General features: G+C 44.2%; 1 protein-coding gene across 1 annotated transcript in view; it reads left to right on the top strand.

Moving 5' to 3' along the window:
- The window catches only part of KCNH4 (potassium voltage-gated channel subfamily H member 4), a gene marked incomplete at its 3' end in the record, with an annotated part of 923,392 nt that overhangs the window by 508,208 nt on the left and 395,437 nt on the right, over positions 1 to 19,747 (top strand). Inside the window, 3 exon segments of the mRNA XM_073606110.1 lie at positions 17,310 to 17,553; positions 18,875 to 19,032; positions 19,222 to 19,429. Coding sequence (XP_073462211.1) covers positions 17,310 to 17,553; positions 18,875 to 19,032; positions 19,222 to 19,429 — 610 coding nt within the window.

The raw sequence follows: 19,747 nt of genomic DNA, 5'->3' as shown, positions 1-19,747 counted from the left end.
TTCCCTTCCCCTTTTCTCATCTTCCCTTTCTCCTCCCTTTTCCTCCCTTCCTCTCCCCATACCCCCTCCCCTCACCTATTCACTTCTTTCCCAGCCCCTCCTTTCTCTTTTCCCTTTTCCTCTCTGTCTTTCTCTTTGTGGGTTTCTTTCTCTCCCCCCTTTACACATGTGCACCACTTAGCCTATTTCCACCACACCACCTCACTAGGGATGAGCTTCGAGTTCGAGTCGAACTCATGTTCGACTCGAACATTGGCTGTTCGCAAGTTCGCCGAACAGCGAACAATTTGGGGTGTTTGCGGCAAATTCGAATGCCGCGGAACACCCTTTAAAAGTCTATGGGAGAAATCAAAAGTGCTAATTTTAAAGGCTTATATGCAAGTTATTGTCATAAAAAGTGTTTGGGGACCCGGGTCCTGCCCCAGGGGACATGGATCAATGCAAAAAAAAGTTTTAAAAACGGCCGTTTTTTTAGGAGCAGTGATTTTAATAATGCTTAAAGTCAAACAATAAAAGTGTAATATCCCTTTAAATTTCGTAGCTGGGGGGTGTCTATAGAATGCCTGTAAAGGGACGCATGTTTCCCGTGTTTAGAACAGTCTGACAGCAAAATGACATTTCGAAGGAAAAAACCCATTTAAACCTACTCACGGCAACCTACTTGCCGACAATACACATAGAAGTTCATTGATAAAAACGGCATGGGAATTCCCCACAGGGGAACCCCGAACCAAAATAAAAAAAAAAAATGACGTGGGAGTCCCCCTAAATTCCATACCAGGCCCTTCAGGTCTGGTATGGATATTAAGGGGAACCCCGGCCAAAATTAAAAAAAAAAAATGACGTGGGGTTCCCCCTAAATTCCATACCAGACCAAGGGTCTGGTATGGATTTTAAGGGGAACCCCGCGCCAAAAAAAAAAAAAAAAAACGGCGTGGGGTCCCCCCAAAAATCCATACTAGACCCTTATCCGAGCACGCAACCTGGCAGGCCGCAGGAAAAGAGGGGGGGACGAGAGTGCACCCCCCCTCCTGAACCGTACCAGGCCACATGCCCTCAACATTGGGAGGGTGCTTTGGGGTAGCCCCCCAAAACACCTTGTCCCCATGTTGATGAGGACAAGGGCCTCATCCCCACAACCCTGGCCAGTGGTTGTGGGGGTCTGCGGGCGGGGGGCTTATCGGAATCTGGAAGCCCCCTTTAACAAGGGGACCCCCAGATCCCGGCCCCCCCCCTGTGTGAAATGGTAAGGGGGTACTTACCCCTACCATTTCACTAAAAAACTGTCAAAAATGTTAAAAATGACAAGAGACAGTTTTTGACAATTCCTTTATTTAAATGCTTCTTCTTTCTTCTATCTTCCTTCATCTTCTTCTTCTTTTTGTTCTTCTGGTTCTTCCTCCGGCGTTCTCGTCCAGCATCTCCTCCGCGGCGTCTTCTATCTTCTTCTCCTTGGGCCGCTCCTTACCCATGGCATGGGGGGAGGCTCCCGCTCTTTTCTTCATCATCTTCTTCTTCTTCTCTTCTTCCTTCTTCTATTCTTCTTTTCTTCTCTTCTTCATTTTCTTCTCCGGGCCGCTCCGCATCCATGCTGGCATGGAGGGAGGCTCCCGCTGTGTGACGGCGTCTCCTCGTCTGACGGCTCTTAAATAACGGGGGGCGGGGGCGCTCTCTCGTCCACCCCTCTTTTCCTGCGGCCTGCCAGGTTGCATGCTCGGATAAGGGTCTGGTATGGATTTTTGGGGGGACCCCATGCCATTTTTTTTTTTTGGCGTGGGGTTCCCCTTAAAATCCATACAGGACCTGAAGGGTCTGGTATGGAATTTAGGGGGAACCCCACGTCATTTTTTTTTTAAATTTTGGCCGGGGTTTCCCTTAATATCCATACCAGACCTGAAGGGCCTGGTATGGAATTTAGGGGGACTCCCACGTCATTTTTTTTTTAAATTTTGGTTCGGGGTTCCCCTGTGGGGAATTCCCATGCCGTTTTTATCAATGAACTTCTATGTGTATTGTCGGCAATGCAATAGCCGCGAGTAGTTTTAAATGGGTTTTTTCCTTCGAAATGTCATTTTGCTGTCAGACTGTTCTAAACACGGGAAACATGCGCCCCTTTACAGGCATACTATAGACACCCCCCAGCTACGAAATTTAAAGGGATATTACACTTTTATTGTTTGACTTTAAGCATTATTAAAATCACTGCTCCTGAAAAAACGGCCGTTTTTAAAACTTTTTTTTGCATTGATCCATGTCCCCTGGGGCAGGACCCAGGTCCCCAAACACTTTTTATGACAATAACTTGCATATAAGCCTTTAAAATTAGCACTTTTGATTATTCATGTTCGTGTCCCATAGACTTTAACGGTGTTCGCGTGTTCGAACGAACTTTTTTCCTGTTCGCATGTTCTGGTGCGAACCGAACAGGGGGTGTTCGGCTCATCCCTACACCTCACCATTATCTAGAAATAATCTACTCAATATAAATATTGATGTTATCATTGTTACCTCCTAATTAGAGATGGTCACTTATTAATCCCCCCCGTCCGCCGTGGGGGGAAACTGTTTGGGATCCTGTCGCTAGCCGTCCTGGTCCATTTGGGTGAGCAAGCATCCCTATATTAATATTGACTGTAAATTGTATGCTTTGTTATTATTATTATATGCTTAATGTATGATCTTCATTCATAGACCTTCTATCCTCCTGAAGAAGCGGTTATACCGTGAAACCGGTAGAGGAACTGGATGGGGGGAACCCGCCAATAGTTAGTTTCAGTTGGTGTATATATGTGTATTTTTTATATATTTAAAAAAATAATTTTTTTGTATGTTGTTATGGAATAAAAATTGAATTTTATCAATGATTGTGTTATTGTATCAGTCCATTCTAGCTTCCCAGATGGCTATGTGTAGTGGTCAGCCTCAGCAACTGCCCTCACATTCCCACCTCTCATATGTCAAATGGGATGATGGTGCTTTTATATGATTCGCTATTTAATATTATGTGAGGCTATACTCAAACCTGATTTAGCTGCAGTGTGGATGACGCTATATGTTCACAGCATCTGAAGCCCAATGGATGTGAATCCCAGCTGCGTGGGAGTGTCCCAAAACTATGTAGACTTCAGGGAGTTGGAAAACCAAAGCAAAGCTTTGAAAAAGCGTAGATGCTCAAAACGCGTTGTCAAGGCAACCACCACAGCTAACATGTCACCCAGGTCCATGAGGTGCTCCAACGACCAGCACCCCTAGAACCCCAGCAATGCTGACTGACATCCACATCAGCCCATCCAGCCCTGGTTTTCCATCTCCCTGAGCTCTACATCGTTTTGGGACACTCCCACGCAGCTGGGATTCACATTCATTGGTTCATTGGGCTTCAGATGCTGTGAACGTATAGCGTCATCCACACTGCAGCACCGCGGCTCTCTCCCTTCCACCTCAGTACGCCAGTGGACTTGGTGTCCCAGCCACATGCAGCTTACAGTTCGGGTCTCCACCTTACCACTGTCAATCATCTTCGCTTTCTCCTCCAGCACATCCAGCCTTTCCCCACATGCTGGTGAGCGTGTTCCACATTCGGCCGCAGTGCAGCAGGGGTATTGGCGCCCCCTCATGCTGCAGAAGGCTTTTTGTAAACCCCAATGCCATCAGCTCCTTGTTGCTCCATGGATCTTCTGTGAAACTGTAGGTAAAAATGTCTTTTTTACCTACCTCATATCCCTTCCTGTCTGACAATAGGATTGTTCTTTTACATGCATTACTGAATAAACTAGGACTAATCATGTTCAACTGTCTGCTGTGAGACTGTGTTTACTCTTCAACCCATTAAGCGCTGGTCAGTTTGTTTTGTTGCACACTGTTTATCCAAACCCTCTAGCGATGGCTGCTGTCCAGCTGCACTGGTTTCAGATCCCATGTCATTAACCATGCCCTTTCCTCCCTTTCATGCCCTTTCCTCCCCACCCACAGATGGCCATGTTTTAGCGCTGGTGTTACTTGTTGTATATCATGACCTGTCAGTTTAGGTGGACGGCAATGTCATGGTAGGTTTGCAGTTGTGCCATACTCTTTCCATTTTCGGATGATGGATTGAACAGTGCCCCGCAAGATGTTCAAAGTTTGGGATATATTTTTATAACCAAACCCTGCTTTAAACTTCCCCACAACTTTATCCCTGACCTGTCTGGTGTGTTCCTTGGCCTTCATGATACTGTTTATTCGCTAAGGTTCTCTAACAAACCTCTGAGGGTTTCACAGAACAGATGTATTTATACTGAGATTAATATACACACAGGTGGACTCAATTTACTAATTACAGAGTTGCCAACAGCCAATTTTCCCGGGACAATCCCGATTTTGGCACCCTCGTTCCGATTTAAGCTTGTCCCTATTATTTTCCCGGGATTTTGCTTTTGTCCCGGGAAAATCTGGAATGTTTTTGGCTAAAAACGGCAGCGGCTACACAAAAATGGCCACTGCCGCCACGAGTGTTGTTTCCCCTTGTGTTCAGTGCAGAGGGGCGGCTCCTCTCTTCAGTGTACAAATAGAAAATTCTATTGTACACTGAAGCATATTGGCTGTAGGGATTGGCGACCCCTCCCCGCTCTCCACTGAACACAAGGAAGTGATCAGCCTCCACCCGCTGCCACCGCCAACCCTCTTCTCCCGTGTGTCCGACGAGCGGGGACACTGATGGAAGGACCGAGGCTCCACTGGCTGGGGACACTGATGGTCCTGGCTCCCCCCTTTCACAAGGCTCTGTTTGGAAGACTCCTCGGACCCCCAGCTTAGCCTAGGTCGGCCCTACATCCTCACACACTGCAGGTACCATCTTCTGGACATGGCCCTGCTGGGTATTGTAGTGTAGTGTAGTAATCAGTGTAGTGTAGTGGTAATCAGTGTAGTGTAGTGGTCAATGTAGTGGACAGTGTGTAGTGGACAGGTAGGTCAATGTACTGGTCAGTATAGGAATCAGGTAGGTCAGTGCAGTGGATAGGTAGGTAAGTGTAATGGTCAGTCTAGGAATCATGTAGGTCAGTGTAGTGAATAGGTAGGTCACTACAGTGGACAGGTAGGTAAGTATAGTGGTCAGTGTAGGAATCAGGCAGGTAAGTACTATTGTAGGAAGGGACTCGGGGAATGCTAAAAGTCCATAGGTTAGGGGTGCAAATTTCTTGCTTTGCACCGGGCGCTGACAACCCACGCTACGCCACTGCTGCTGGGGGCACCTGATGCAAGGATGGACTCTGTTGGGGGCTTTCTTTCTTTCTTTTTCTTTTTCTTTCTTTCTTTCTTTCTTTCTTTCTTTCTTTCTTTCTTTCTTTCTTTCTTCACGCCTACAAACAAATGCCGCTCCCCCTAATTATAGAAAGGCTCTGCCTACATGCAAAAAAAGTGTTCCTAAATTTTTTTTACAATGTTGACAACTATGTAATTAGGTGACTTCTGAAGGCAATTGGTTCCACCAGATTTTAGTTAAGGGTATCAGAGTAAAGTGGGCTGAATACAAATGCATGCCACACTTTTCACATATCTATTTGTAAAAAATGTGAAAACCATTTATCATTTTCTTTCCACTTCACAATTATGTGCCACTTGGTGTTGGTCTATCACACAAAAATCCAATAAAATACATTTACATTTTTGGTTGTAACATGACAAAATGTGGACAATTTCAAAGGGGTATGAATACTTTCGAAGGGGTATGAATACTTTTTCAAGTCACTGTACGCAGCACAGGGCTCAAAATTTCAAGTCCTGAGCTACTAGCCAGGCCTTAAGGGTTACTCGCCACCAGTTGCCCCACCTAATCCCTACCCTGCACCGCCCCTAATTCCCTCCTAAACAAGGCCTCATAAATTATCTCATAGTTACATAGTTAGTAAGGTTGAATAAAGACACCAGTCCATCCAGTTCAAACTGAGTGAGTGTGGGTGCATGCATGTCTACAACTGTCCCTATCCCTATATATTGTGTCTCATTAAGATGTTCCTCTATTATATATTATTTATTTAAGGTACCCATATAGTGCTGTCAATTTACGCAGTGCTCCACACATACGTCACACACTCACATCGGTCCCTACCCTCAAGGAACCCACAATACAAGGTCCCCATTCATATACTAGGGCCAATTTTGGGCAGAAGCCAATTAACCTACCAGCATGTCTTTGGAGTGTGGGAGGAAACCGGAGTACCTGGCAAGAGTGCTACCCACTACACCACTGCGCCGCCCTTAAATGACATGAAATGACACTTAAATATTTTATGCAGAATTAAATTACAAAAATAAATATTAACAACAACTTTATCAGTGCCCATCAGTGCAGCCTCGCCAGTGCCCATCAATGCAGCCTCACCTGTACCCTTCAATGCAGCCTTGTCAGTGCCCATCAATGCAGCATGATCAGTGACAACCATTGCAGCGCAACCTGTGCCCATCATTGCAGCATGACCTGTGCCTATCATTGCAGCGTGACCTGTGCCCATCATTGCAGCCTCACTTGTGCCCACCATTGCAGCCTCACCTGTGCCCACCATTGCAGCGTAACCTGTGCCCATCATTGCAGCGTGACGTGTGCCCATCATTGCAGCGTGATGTGTGCCCATCATTGCAGCCTCACCTGTTCCCACCATTGCAGCGTGACCTGTGCCCATCAATGCAGCGTGACCAGTGACCACCATTGCAGCATGATTAGTGACCACCATTGCAGCGTGAGCAGTGACCACCATTGCAGCGCGACCTGTGCCCATCATTGCAGTGTGACCTGTGCCCATCATTGCAGCGTGACCTGTGCCCACCATTGCAGCCTCACCTGTACCCACCATTGCAGCCTCACCTGTGCCCACCATTGCAGCGTGACCTGTGCCCATCATTGCAGCATGACGTGTGCCCACCATTGCAGCCTGACCTGCGCCCACCATTGCAGCCTGACCTGTGCCCATCATTGCAGCGTGACCTGTGCCCACCATTGCAGCTGCACCTGTGCCCAACATTGCAACTGCAAATGTGCCCATTATTGCAGCTGCACCTGTGCTCACCATTGCAACATGACCTGTGGCCATCATTGCATCGTGACCAGTAACCACCATTGCAGTGTGATCAGTGACCACCATTGCAGCGCGACCTGTGCCCATCATTGCAGAGTGACCTATGTCCACCATTGCAGCCTCACCTGTGCCCACCATTGCAGTGTGACCTGTGCCCACTATTGCAGCCTCACCTTTGCCCACCACTGCAGCCTCACCTGTGCCCACCATTGCAGCGTGACCTGTGCCCACTATTGCAGCCTCACCTTTGCCCACCATTGCAGCCTCACCTGTGCCGACCATTGCAGCGTGACCTGTGCAGAGGAAGAGAGAGGGCGGCCGAATCATCACAAGGGAAGAGAGCGTGGAGGAAGAGGATTGCCGACCGGATCACAGAGTGGGGATAGCCGTTGTAACAGCTTATATTAGAATTACCGTCTGCTTATGGTCACACACAGTCCCATCTTCTGACCTACGCCTGTAACAGACAGAATGCGTTCCAGCATTGGACCAGTATTCTGTCCATCACAGGCACCGGGTCAGGAGGCGGGGCTGTGTGTGACCACGAGCGGACGGCAATTCTAATGTAAGCTTTTACAACGGGCTATCCGCGCTCTGTGATCTGGCGGCTCTCCTCTTCCTCCATGCTCTCCTCCCTCGGGGCGATCGCTGGGAGAACGACTCCCTGCTGGCGGTGCTTGCCACCCCTCTCCGAGGCAGCCCACGCTCGCCAGGAATCATTTTCCACTCGCAAAATGCGAGTAAGCGAGTGGAAAATTTGAAGCCTGATATACACCATACATTCACATAGTCCATGCCCTCAAGAAGCCTAAATCTTCAGTCTGTGCCCATCAGTGAGGCCAATCAGTGCTGCCTTTCAATGCCCATCAGTGCCCCCTATCCATGCCATCTATCAGTGCCCATCAGTGCCAACTATCAATGCCCATCAGTGCCGCCTATCAGTGATCATCAGTACTGCATATCAGTGCCACCTATCTGTGCCCATCAGTGCTGCATATTAGTGCCTCCTCATCTGTGCCACCCCATCAATGCCCTTCAGTACTGCCTCATCAGTGCCCATCAGTGCCAACTCATCAGTGCAGCCTATCAGTGCCCATCAGTGAAGTAGAAAATATACTTCTTTTCAAAATTTTCTGACAGAAAAACTTTATTTTTTTCAAAATGATCATTTTATCATTATTTTAGCAAACAAAAAAAAAATAGAAAAAATTTTTTAAAAAATACCACCAAAAGAAAGCTTGATTTGTGGGAAGAAAATGATAAAAAATGTATGTGGGTACAGCATTGCATGACTGTGCAATTGTCATTCAAAGTGTGACAGCACTAAATGCTGAAAATTGCCTGGCCAGGAAGGGGGTGAAAGTGCCCAGTATTGAAATGGTTAAAGCAGTATAAGGCCTCTTCCACACTGCAGCTTGAAAAAGCTCAGTACAGCACTGAGCTAAAATACAGCCTATTAATTGGAATGTGCTTTTGCACACAGGCACGTAAACAAGCAGCATGCATTCTTCAGTAAAAAAATAAAAATAGAACAATCTGCTTTTTTGGTCAGTAATTTACGCCTCATGTGTGCAAATCTGTGCAGATGTGCACAAATGTGCGCGAATGCCCATTTACATTTATATATTGTGAAGAACGAGAGCGCGAGAATAGGTTTTCACACATTTGCGTAAACATTTTATTGCAGCTTACCAGTTCTTAGATGTCTGTATTAGTTTTCTTTTATTTTTTTGTCTTTCTTCTATTTTCATCTGATAATCCAGCCAGCAAGTCTGTTGTTTTTCACAGAACAAGCTCTCCAGCAGAATTCATCAGTTGACATGGATGAAACAACCTACTTAACACTGACAGGGGGGCTTACGATTATCAGCTTTTTTTTTTTAATAATGTAAAACCTTTATCCCAAAAGAGAAAAAACTGTTTGCTATAACTAATTATAAAGTGTGAGCTGGAGTTTGGCTTCAATTTGTTAGTGGCTCTAAATCGATCAATGTGAATGGAGGAATCTGTAGAATTTTTTTTTTCATTGAATCTGGGGTAGAGGGTGTAAATCTCGCACCGGCCCATACCCATATCCGCAGCAGGTCTCCACATATAACACTACTCTCCCTCCCAGACTGACAATTCTGCTGTCTGCTATGCCTCCTCTGCTCATTTATCCAGAGTTGTGTCCCACTAATACAAGGTGTGTTACTGGCTAGATCACCAGTAGGAAAAAATCCAAAGAAAATAAAACTGATGGAGCCACCACATCGATTGGTGAGCTGCACTATAATACATTTTTGTTTTTTGGGTTTAATATCACTTTAAGAGTAATTTGTATTTACATAGCAAAATGTCTCATAAATGTTTTTTCAGCGTTCAGCTGGGTCTCCAAACATGTTATACTGTCAAAACAAATTAAGCAAAACCTGGAGGATCTAAATAAACTATCCAATTTGCATCCAATTAAGCAAGTTGTTGGCAGATTTAAAGATTGTACAATCACATTGTAACGTGTGTGGTGTGCATAAGGTACAGGTCCGCCTGGTAACTTTGTATTTGATAAAGCTTAGAGAAATCAAGCTTTATACTGACATCCTAGAAACAATTACAGAATAGTAGGTCCCTTAGCATCCAATACAGCTTCTTCCAATCTAGCAGTGGTATGTTGGTAAAAGTCTTTGTAACATACTGGTCGCCATAACAGCTGATGTGTAAAACCTTAATGTTCATCTTTGTTTGAGAAAACCAGGACAAGAGTTATTACTGTTGGGTGTTGAATATGCGGCTTGATGCAACTAGCATATTTCCAATGCCATGACTCCCACAACCAAGCACAAAATACCATTGTATTATATTACACTTACAACCAAAGGCTTAACTAGAACACTTAGGGTCCTGGGGCCCTTTGCTCTGAGCCTGATGGTGGAACGCCAGGGCCCCGTGTCCCCGGAAATTCCACTACTGGTGTCAGTAGTTTTTTATTTTATTTTTTTATTATCCTTTTACCATTTTATTTTATTTTTTTTTTTTACTATATTATTTATTTATTAGTTTTTACAATTTTTTAGGAGCTTTTTCTTTGGTGAAATATCAAGGGTCTAAACAGACCTCTGATGTTCTACCTTTGAGACAGAGAAAGGAAATTGAGGTCACAGCCCTCGATCTCCATCTCTGCAGCCTCAGTTGCACTGAATAAATAGACAGGAGTAGCTCTGTACAGAGCTTCCCGTTCATCCACAAACTGAAGGCTAGTAAACTCAGTCAGTGATCGGTCTATTCAGACAATGAAGAAGCCAGTAAAATAAACGTTTACCAGCCCCTTCACCCCTCACCATCCTGACATCATCTTCCACAGCAGCCAGGGGGGAGAGGGGACAGGGGAACCCAGCAGAGCTGTGGGAATGAGGAGGTACCAGGAGAGAGCACAGGGACCCTGGGGCAGCAGAAAGAAGCTGAATAGGAGTGGAATCTGGACGCCATATAGAGGAACCGATCCCCTCCATGTTCCTCTTGCATCCGCTGGATGCATGCACAAGATATAGTAGAAGCAGAGGGCATTCAGCGGCTGTAGGAAGAACATGGAGGGTATTGGTTCCTCTATATGCCGCCCCCACTGCCCCTCTTATCCAGGTATACAGGGAAGCTGCACGGGCCCTCTAAAGGATGGGGCATCGGTCACAATTGCAACCCCTGCGACCCCTGTATGTACTCCCCTGCTTACAGCATCACAGCAGCTGCACCGATTTAAGTACTTTCAGGAGTGCAAGTATCTTCAATACACTTTAACCACTTGCCGACCGCCTCACGCATATATACGTGAGCAGAATGGCACGGGCAGGCAAAATCACGTACCCATACGTGATTGCCTTCCCGCGGGCGGGGGGTCCGATCGGACCCCCCCCGGTGCCAGCGGCGGTCGGCATTTGGCTATGAGCGATGAGAGACAAGGGGGAGACCATCCGATCGTGCCCCCCCCCCTCGCGATCGCTCCCAGCCAATGAGGAACATACCCTGCCTGTGTATAGTACACACAGGCAGAGGATGTGATGTCATCTCTCCTCGGCTCGGCAGTTTCCGTTCTAGCGCCGAGGAGAGAAGACATGTAAGTGCACCAACACACACACACACAGTAGAACATGCCAGGCACACAAAACACCCCCGATCCCCCCCCGATCGCCCCCCGATCACCCCTTCCCCCTCCCTGTCACACTGACACCAAGCAGTATTTATTTTTTTTTTTATGATTACTGCATGGTGTCAGTTAGTGACAGTTACTGTGGTAGGACAGTGAGTGTTACCCCCCTTTAGGTCTACGGTACCCCCCTAACCCCCCCTGATAAAGTTTTAACCCCTTGATCACTCCCTGTCACCAGTGTCGCTAAGCGATCATTTTTCTGATCGCTGTATTAGTGTCACTGGTGATGCTAGTTAGGAACGTAAATAATTAGGTTCGCCATCAGCGTTTTATAGTGACAGGGACCCCCATATACTATCTAATAAATGTTTTAACCCCTTGATTGCCCCCTAGTTAACCCTTTCACCACTGATCACCGTATAACCGTTACCTGTGACGCTGGTTAGTTGGTTTATTTTTCATAGTGTCAGGGCACCCACCCTTTATTACCGAATAAAGGTTTAGCCCCCTGATCGCCCGGCGGTGATATGCGTCGCCCCAGGCAGCGTCAGATTAGCGCCAGTACCGCTAACACCCACGCACGCAGCATACGCCTCCCTTAGTGGTATAGTATCTGAACGCATCAATATCTGATCCGATCAGATCTATACTAGCGTCCCCAGCAGTTTAGGGTTCCCAAAAACGCAGTGTTAGCGGGATCAGCCCAGATACCTGCTAGCACCTGCGTTTTGCCCCTCCGCCCAGCCCGGCCCAGCCCACCCAAGTGCAGTATCGATCGATCACTGTCACTTACAGAACACTAAACGCATAACTGCAGCGTTCGCAGAGTCAGGCCTGATCCCTGCGATCGCTAACAGTTTTTTTGGTAGTGTTTTGGTGAACTGGCAAGCACCAGCGGCCTAGTACACCCCGGTCGTAGTCAAACCAGCACTGCAGTAACACTTGGTGACGTGGCGAGTCCCATAAATGCAGTTCAAGCTGGTGAGGTGGCAAGCACAAGTAGTGTCCCGCTGCCACCAAAAAGACAAACACAGGCCCGTCGTGCCCATAATGCCCTTCCTGCTGCATTCGCCAATCCTAATTGGGAACCGACCACTTCTGCAGCGCCCGTACTTCCCCCATTCACATCCCCAACCAAATGCAGTTGGCTGCATGAGAGGCATTTTCTTTATGTCCTCCCGAGTACCCCTACCCAACGAACCCCCCCAAAAAAGATGTTGTGTCTGCAGCAAGCGCGGATATAGGCGTGACACCCGCTATTATTGTCCCTCCTGTCCTGACAATCCTGGTCTTTGCATTGGTGAATGTTTTGAACGCTACCATTCACTAGTTGAGTATTAGCGTAGGGTACAGCATTGCACAGACTAGGCACACTTTCACAGGGTCTCCCAAGATGCCATCACATTTTGAGAGACCCGAACCTGGAACCGGTTACAGTTATAAAAGTTAGTTACAAAAAAAAGTGTAAAAAAAAAAAAAACAAAAAAAAAAAAAACACATACAAAAATATAAAATAAAAAAAAAATAGTTGTCATTTTATTGTTCTCTCTCTTTCTATTCTCTCTATTGTTCTGCTCTTTTTTACTGTATTCTATTCTGCAATGTTTTATTGTTATTATGTTTTATCATGTTTGTTTTTCAGGTCTGCAATTTTTTATACTTTACCGTTTACTGTGCTTTATTGTTAACCATTTTTTTGTCTTCAGGTACGCCATTCACGACTTTGAGTGGTTATACCAGCATGATGCCTGCAGGTTTAGGTATCATCTTGGTATCATTCTTTTCAGCCAGCGGTCGGCTTTCATGTAAAAGCAATCCTAGCGGCTAATTAGCCTCTAGACTGCTTTTACAAGCAGTGGGAGGGAATGCCCCCCCCCACCGTCTTCCGTGTTTTTCTCTGGCTCTCCTGTCTCAACAGGGAACCTGAGAATGCAGCCGGTGATTCAGCCAGCTGACCATAGAGCTGATCAGAGACCAGAGTGGCTCCAAACATCTCTATGGCCTAAGAAACCGGAAGCTACGAGCATTTCATGACTTAGATTTCGCCGGATGTAAACAGCGCCATTGGGAAATTGTGAAAGCATTTTATCACACCGATCTTGGTGTGGTCAGATGCTTTGAGGGCAGAGGAGAAATCTAGGGTCTAATAGACCCCAATTTTTTCAAAAAAGAGTACCTGTCACCACCTATTGCTATGATAGGGGATATTTACATTCCCTGAGATAACAATAAAAATGATTAAAAAAAAAAATATGAAAGGAACAGTTTAAAAATAAGATAAAAAAGCAAAAAAATAAAGAAAAAAAAAAAAGCACTCCTGTCCCCCCTGCTCTCGCGCTAAGGCAAACGCAAGTGTCGGTCTGGCGTCAAATGTAAACAGCAATTGCACCATGCATGTGAGGTATCACCGCGAAGGTCAGATCGAGGGCAGTAATTTTAGCAGTAGACCTCCTCTGTAAATCTAAAGTGGTAACCTGTAAAGGCTTTTAAAGGCTTTTAAAAATGTATTTAGTTTGTCGCCACTGCACGTTTGTGCGCAATTTTAAAGCATGTCATGTTTGGTATCCATGTACTCAGCCTAAGATCATCTTTTTTATTTCATCAAACATTTGGGCAATATAGTGCGTTTTAGTGCATTAAAATGTAAAAAAGTGTGTTTTTTCACCAAAAAATGCGTTTGAAAAATCGCTGCGCAAATACTGTGTGAAAAAAAAAAATGAAACACCCACCATTTTAATCTGTAGGGCATTTGCTTTAAAAAAATATATAATGTTTGGGGGTTCAAAGTAATTTTCTTGCAAAAAAAAATAATTTTTTCATGTAATCAAAAAGTGTCAGAAAGGGCTTTGTATTCAAGTGGTTAGAAGAGTGGGTGATGTGTGACATAAGCTTCTAAATGTTGTGCATAAAATGCCAGGACAGTTCAAAACCCCCCCAAATGACCCCATTTTGGAAAGTAGACACCCCAAGCTATTTGCTGAGAGGCATGTCGAGTCCATGGAATATTTTATATTGTGACACAAGTTGTGGGAAAGAGACAATTTTTTTTTTTTTTTTTTGCACAAAGTTGTCACTAAATGATATATTGCTCAAACATGCCATGGGAATATGTAAAATGACACCCCAAAATACATTTTGTTGCTTCTCCTGAGTATGGGGATACCACATGTGTGGGACTTTTTGGGAGCCTAGCCGCGCACGGGACCCAGAAAACCAAGCACCGCCTTCAGGCTTTCTAAGGGCGTAAATTTTTGATTTCACTCTTCACTGCCTATCACAGTTTCGGAGGCCATGGAATGCCCAGGTGGCAAACCCCCCCCCCCCCCCAAATGACCCCATTTTGGAAAGTAGACATTCCAAGCTATTTGCTGAGAGGTATAGTTAGTATTTTGCAGACCTCACTTTTTGTCACAAAGTTTTGAAAATTGAAAAAAGAAAAAAAAAAAATTTTTTTTCTTGTCTTTCTTTATTTTCAAAAACAAATGAGAGCTGCAAAATACTCACCATGCCTCTCAGCAAATAGCTTGGGGTGTCTACTTTCCAAAATGGGGTCATTTGGGGGGGGGTTGTGCCACCTGGGCATTCCATGGCCTCCGAAACTGTGATAGGCAGTGAAGAGTGAAATCAAAAATTCACGCCCTTAGAAATCCTGAAGGCGGTGATTGGTTTTCGGGGCCCCGTACACGGCTAGGCTCCTAAAAAGTCCCACACATGTGGTATCACCATACTCAGGAGAAGAAGCTAAATGTATTTTGGGGTGCAATTCCACATATGCCCATGGCCTGTGTGAGCAATATATCATTTAGTGACAACTTTGTGCAAAAAAAAAAAAAAAAATTTGTCACTTTCCCGCAACTTGTGTCAAAATATAAAACATTCCATGGACTCAACATGCCTCAAAGCAAATAGCTTGGGGTGTCTACTTTCCAAAATGGGGTCATTTCGGGGGGGTTTATGCCATCTGGGCATTTATGGCATTCAAAACTGTGATAGGTAGTGAGGAGTAAAATAAAAAATGTACGCCCTTAGAAATCCTGAAGGCAGTGATTGGTTTTCAGGGCCCCGTACGCGGCTAGGCTCCCAAAAAGTCCCACATATGTGGTATCCCCATACTCAGGAGAAGCAGCTAAATGTATTTTGGGGTGCAATTCCACATATGCCCATGGCCTGTGTGAGCAATATATCATTTAGTGACAACTTTTTGTAATTTTTTTTTTTTTTTGTCATTATTCAATCACTTGGGACAAAAAAAATTAATATTCAATGGGCTCAACATGCCTCTCAGCAATTTCCTTGGGGTGTCTACTTTCCAAAATGGGGTCATTTGGGGGGGTTTTGTACTGCCCTGCCATTTTAGCACCTCAAGAAACAACATAGGCAGTCATAAATTAAAGGCTGTGTAAATTCCAGAAAATGTACCCTAGTTTGTAGGCGCTATAACTTTTGCGCAAACCAATAAATATACACTTATTGACATTTTTTTTACCAAAGACATGTGGCCGAATACATTTTGGCCTAAATGTATGACTAAAATTGAGTTTATTGGATTTTTTTTAGAACAAAAAGTAGAAAATATCAATTTTTTTCAAAATTTTCGGTCTTTTTCCGTGTATAGCGCAAAAAATAAAAACAGCAGAGGTGATCAAATACCATCAAAAGAAAGCTCTATTTGTGGGAAGAAAAGGACGCAAATTTCGTTTGGGTACAGCATTGCATGACCGCGCAATTAGCAGTTAAAGCGACGCAGTGCCAAATTGTAAAAAGTGCTCTGGTCAGGAAGGGGGTAAATCCTTCCGGGGCTGAAGTGGTTATTCTACTGAAAAGGACTTACCATTTCCGTTGTTGCTTTATTCCACTTTTGATCAAATGGCCATGTATCATGAGGATACTGGGGGAAACACCGCCTATAATTACTACACACAGGGCCGTCTTTAATATTGATTGGGCCCTGGGCAAACATTTTCTTGGGCCCCCCTACATGCAATTTCACTCTTCACATGCTCTGAGACATACAATAAATAGCAGCTAGACTCAAAATCAGTTTACTGAATGAGATCAGGCAATGATTGCAATGGTTGCCAGAGGTTACCAGAGGTTACAGTGTATTATTACCGCACACTGACTGGTTGCTAGAGGTTACAGCACACATTATGGGTCACTGTTTATTTTCTAGAGGTTACAGCACATGACTTCTGCTTGTTTGGTTACTAGAGATTACTGTACATCAATACTGCTCACTGATTGGTTGCTAGAAGTTACTGGACATCTATACCACTCACTGATTGGTTGCTAGAGGTTACTAGACATCTAAACTACTCACTAATTGGTTGCTAGAGGTTACTGCACGTTATTACTGCTCACTGATTGGTTTCTAGAGGTTACTGCATATCTTTACGCTTGAGGAGGGGGGTTGGGATCAGTGGCAGTGGGGGGGGGGATGGGATTAGCTAGGAGGCAGTACGCTGTGGCAAATTCTGAATCATGTAGAGGAAAGCTGGGAGGCATTAGTAACATAACTTCACACTGAGATATCGGGACACAGCATGGGACTAAAACTTCAAGGGGAAAGGGAATTTAAACCAGGATAGTTGGCAAGTATGAGGCAACTGCTTTGGGCCCCACAATAATGATGGGGCCCAGGGCAGCTGCCCCTTTTGCCCTGCCTTAAAAACGGTCCTGACTACACAAAGGATAAGAAGCAGAAGGGTTTCTAGTTAAACCAGAAACCCAGTTTAAGCATAGAGAAGCCCCGTAGGTCAGTTATGAGTAGGTGTCCTCAGGCCAGGGTAAGAACACTCATCCTCTCTCTTTTGGATGTTTATTTTATATTACTGCAAATGCAGCAGGACATATGAGGGAAGACGGGTAGAGCAAAGAATTCTGTCCAAGAGGTTAATTGCCAAAGTCCTAAGAGACGGGTTGTAATAGACTCCTGGGAGATATCTCAGCAAATTGTGCTTACTATCCAGTTAAACACTGCCTTAGCTCATTTTTTTTCCTTCACTTGTACTGATTGTAGTATAAACTTCCAGACATTTCATCTCAGTATGAAGTGCAGACAGATCTGACCACTGTTGTAACCTGAATTTTAACTACAACCCTTTTATTCAATCACTTTCTCTTTATTCTGTCCACAGAACCTTTTAGATAACAAGCCTTCTCTTCCTGAATACAAAGTAGCTTCTGTCCAGAAACCTCGCTTCATCCTTCTTCATTACAGCATCTTCAAAGCCCTCTGGGACTGGCTTATCCTCTTAGCCACCTTTTATGTGGCTGTCACTGTCCCTTACAATGTCTGCTTCACGGGCCACGATGACAGTGTGTCTGCAGCACGGAGCACTATTGTCAGTGACATTGCCGTGGAAATGCTATTTATTTTAGGTAAGCCAACTGGACCACACAGCCTTCCTACCATGTACAAAAAAGATCATAGTTTAGACTTTAGAAAACAAAAATGGACTAATATTACCACACTATCGGCTAATAGTAATAGTGAATAGAATTCAATTCAGCAGCAGAAGAAAGGATGGAAGTGACAGTAAATTGTGAAAACGAATGAATGTATCTTGAGATGAATCTTGTGACAAAGTGAAAACTGTGTTTGGTAAATGTCCGGCCCTAGACCAGCAATATGGCAATCTAGCATTTGCCAGAGGTATTTGTCTGTTTAAAGCCTACATTTTGAAAAAAAATCAGCACAAGGGATGGTACTTACATTCAATGAGAAGTGCCCGTTGTGCTGGTGACTGCTATTGTGTGGGTCAGTATAGCACTGGACTCATATGCACTCATCAACAGTGCCAACTATGCTCACCCTCTCCTTCATTCATAGAAGCTGAACTATAGCTTCCAGCAATGAAAAGTGCTCTATGATTGGAGGAGGCAGACCTGTCATTCGTTTGCCCATCCTCTATTCATAGAGTGCTTTTCAATGATGTAAGCTATAATACAGCTTCTGTGAATGGAGGAGAGGTTTGGAAAGGATGAGGATAGTTGGCACCCTAGAGGTCACTATTCACCTGAGCATGGTATCATCCCTATAAAGGATTACGAACGGACTTTTGGCATCTTTGTAATCTCCAACATCAGACCTAGCAATTGGCTTCCATGAAAAAAAACAAAAAAACTTTGATATTGCATATCATCCTGGGTTTGTTTTATTAAATACACTTCCGAAAACAGTAACTGCGCTACCAAAGCTTTGGCGGTTTTGTTCAAAGTTTTAGAAATCTTTCTCTCTGGATAGCAGTAAAAACCTGACAGAGGTACTAAGCCTTTACTGACGCTATTCAAAACTAAAGAAAAAAAATAATGTTTTGTTGGACATGCACTTTAAATGTATTATTTGTTCTACAAAACCCCAAAAAGAAAACGTTTTTCTCCGCAGCTGCTGTTTTTTTTCCTATAATTGGCCAATTATGATTTTAAATATAGTATTGTGGTGATTTATGATTTGTATTTTTGTAGTATTGGTATATGAATAAATATAGGACTTTTATATATTGTATACCGAGCTGTCTCCTGACCTGGGTCTCATTAATAGATCATAAGGGTTTTGGGCAAGGTATATTGTAATAAAGATTGAGCCTTAGCCAAGGTTTAGTTTTTATGGGATTATTTCTAAATCACCTTGTATGTAAGGTTTGTATGCAAAGTGTACCTTCTTCTGAGACAGTAAAACCCCATATCTCTAATTTTACAGATATAATTTTAAATTTCCGGACTACATATGTTAGCCATTCTGGACAAGTGGTGTATGATCCACGTTCTATCTGTATCCACTACCTCGCCACATGGTTCTTTGTGGACCTTATTGCTGCTTTGCCCTTTGATCTTCTCTATGCATTCAACGTCACAGTGGTAAGAGAAACAATCCAGCACATCTTTACTACCTTAGGAGAAGGTTTTTTTCATTCACATAACTAGAACTGTTACGTATTTACAGATCATAATAATGTAATGTGATTAAAGAATACCACATTGTTCAAAGCACAGACCACTCTTATCTAATGACCAATAATTTTCTCTTTTTCCAAAAAATCATGAAAGACGTCTCTGGTACATTTACTGAAGACGGTTCGATTATTGAGGCTACTGAGGTTATTACAGAAGCTGGACCGATATTCTCAGTACAGTGCCATGGTGCTAACTCTTCTGATGTCCATGTTTGCTCTGCTGGCCCACTGGATGGCCTGTGTCTGGTTTGTTATTGGCCGCAAAGAGATGGAGAGTAATGACCCTGTCACCTGGGACATAGGTAAGCATTGCTTGACACTTTCATCTGGTCTGTGTATGGGCAGGTTCATGCAAAAGCTTTGTCAAGGAAAAATATGATTTCAAAGATGATGACATTTTTTGTTGCATTAATCTGCCATATAGAACACAATTTTCCTTTCTGTTGCAACCAGACACACTAAAACAATAGTGAATGAAATAATCATGTAACGACAGTTGAGCTTTTCAGCATGAGTCATATAACTCTAAAATGATCAAACCATGTAGGTAGTAACAAATAACCGAGTATTAGAAATTAGCAACTTCTAACAACAATATCTTCAGCCAGCTAACAAGCACA

This window comes from Aquarana catesbeiana, linkage group LG12, assembly GCF_042186555.1.
Source record: "Aquarana catesbeiana isolate 2022-GZ linkage group LG12, ASM4218655v1, whole genome shotgun sequence".
Taxonomy (NCBI): Eukaryota; Metazoa; Chordata; class Amphibia; order Anura; family Ranidae; genus Aquarana; species Aquarana catesbeiana.
This window is presented reverse-complemented; position numbering and strand designations above follow the sequence as displayed.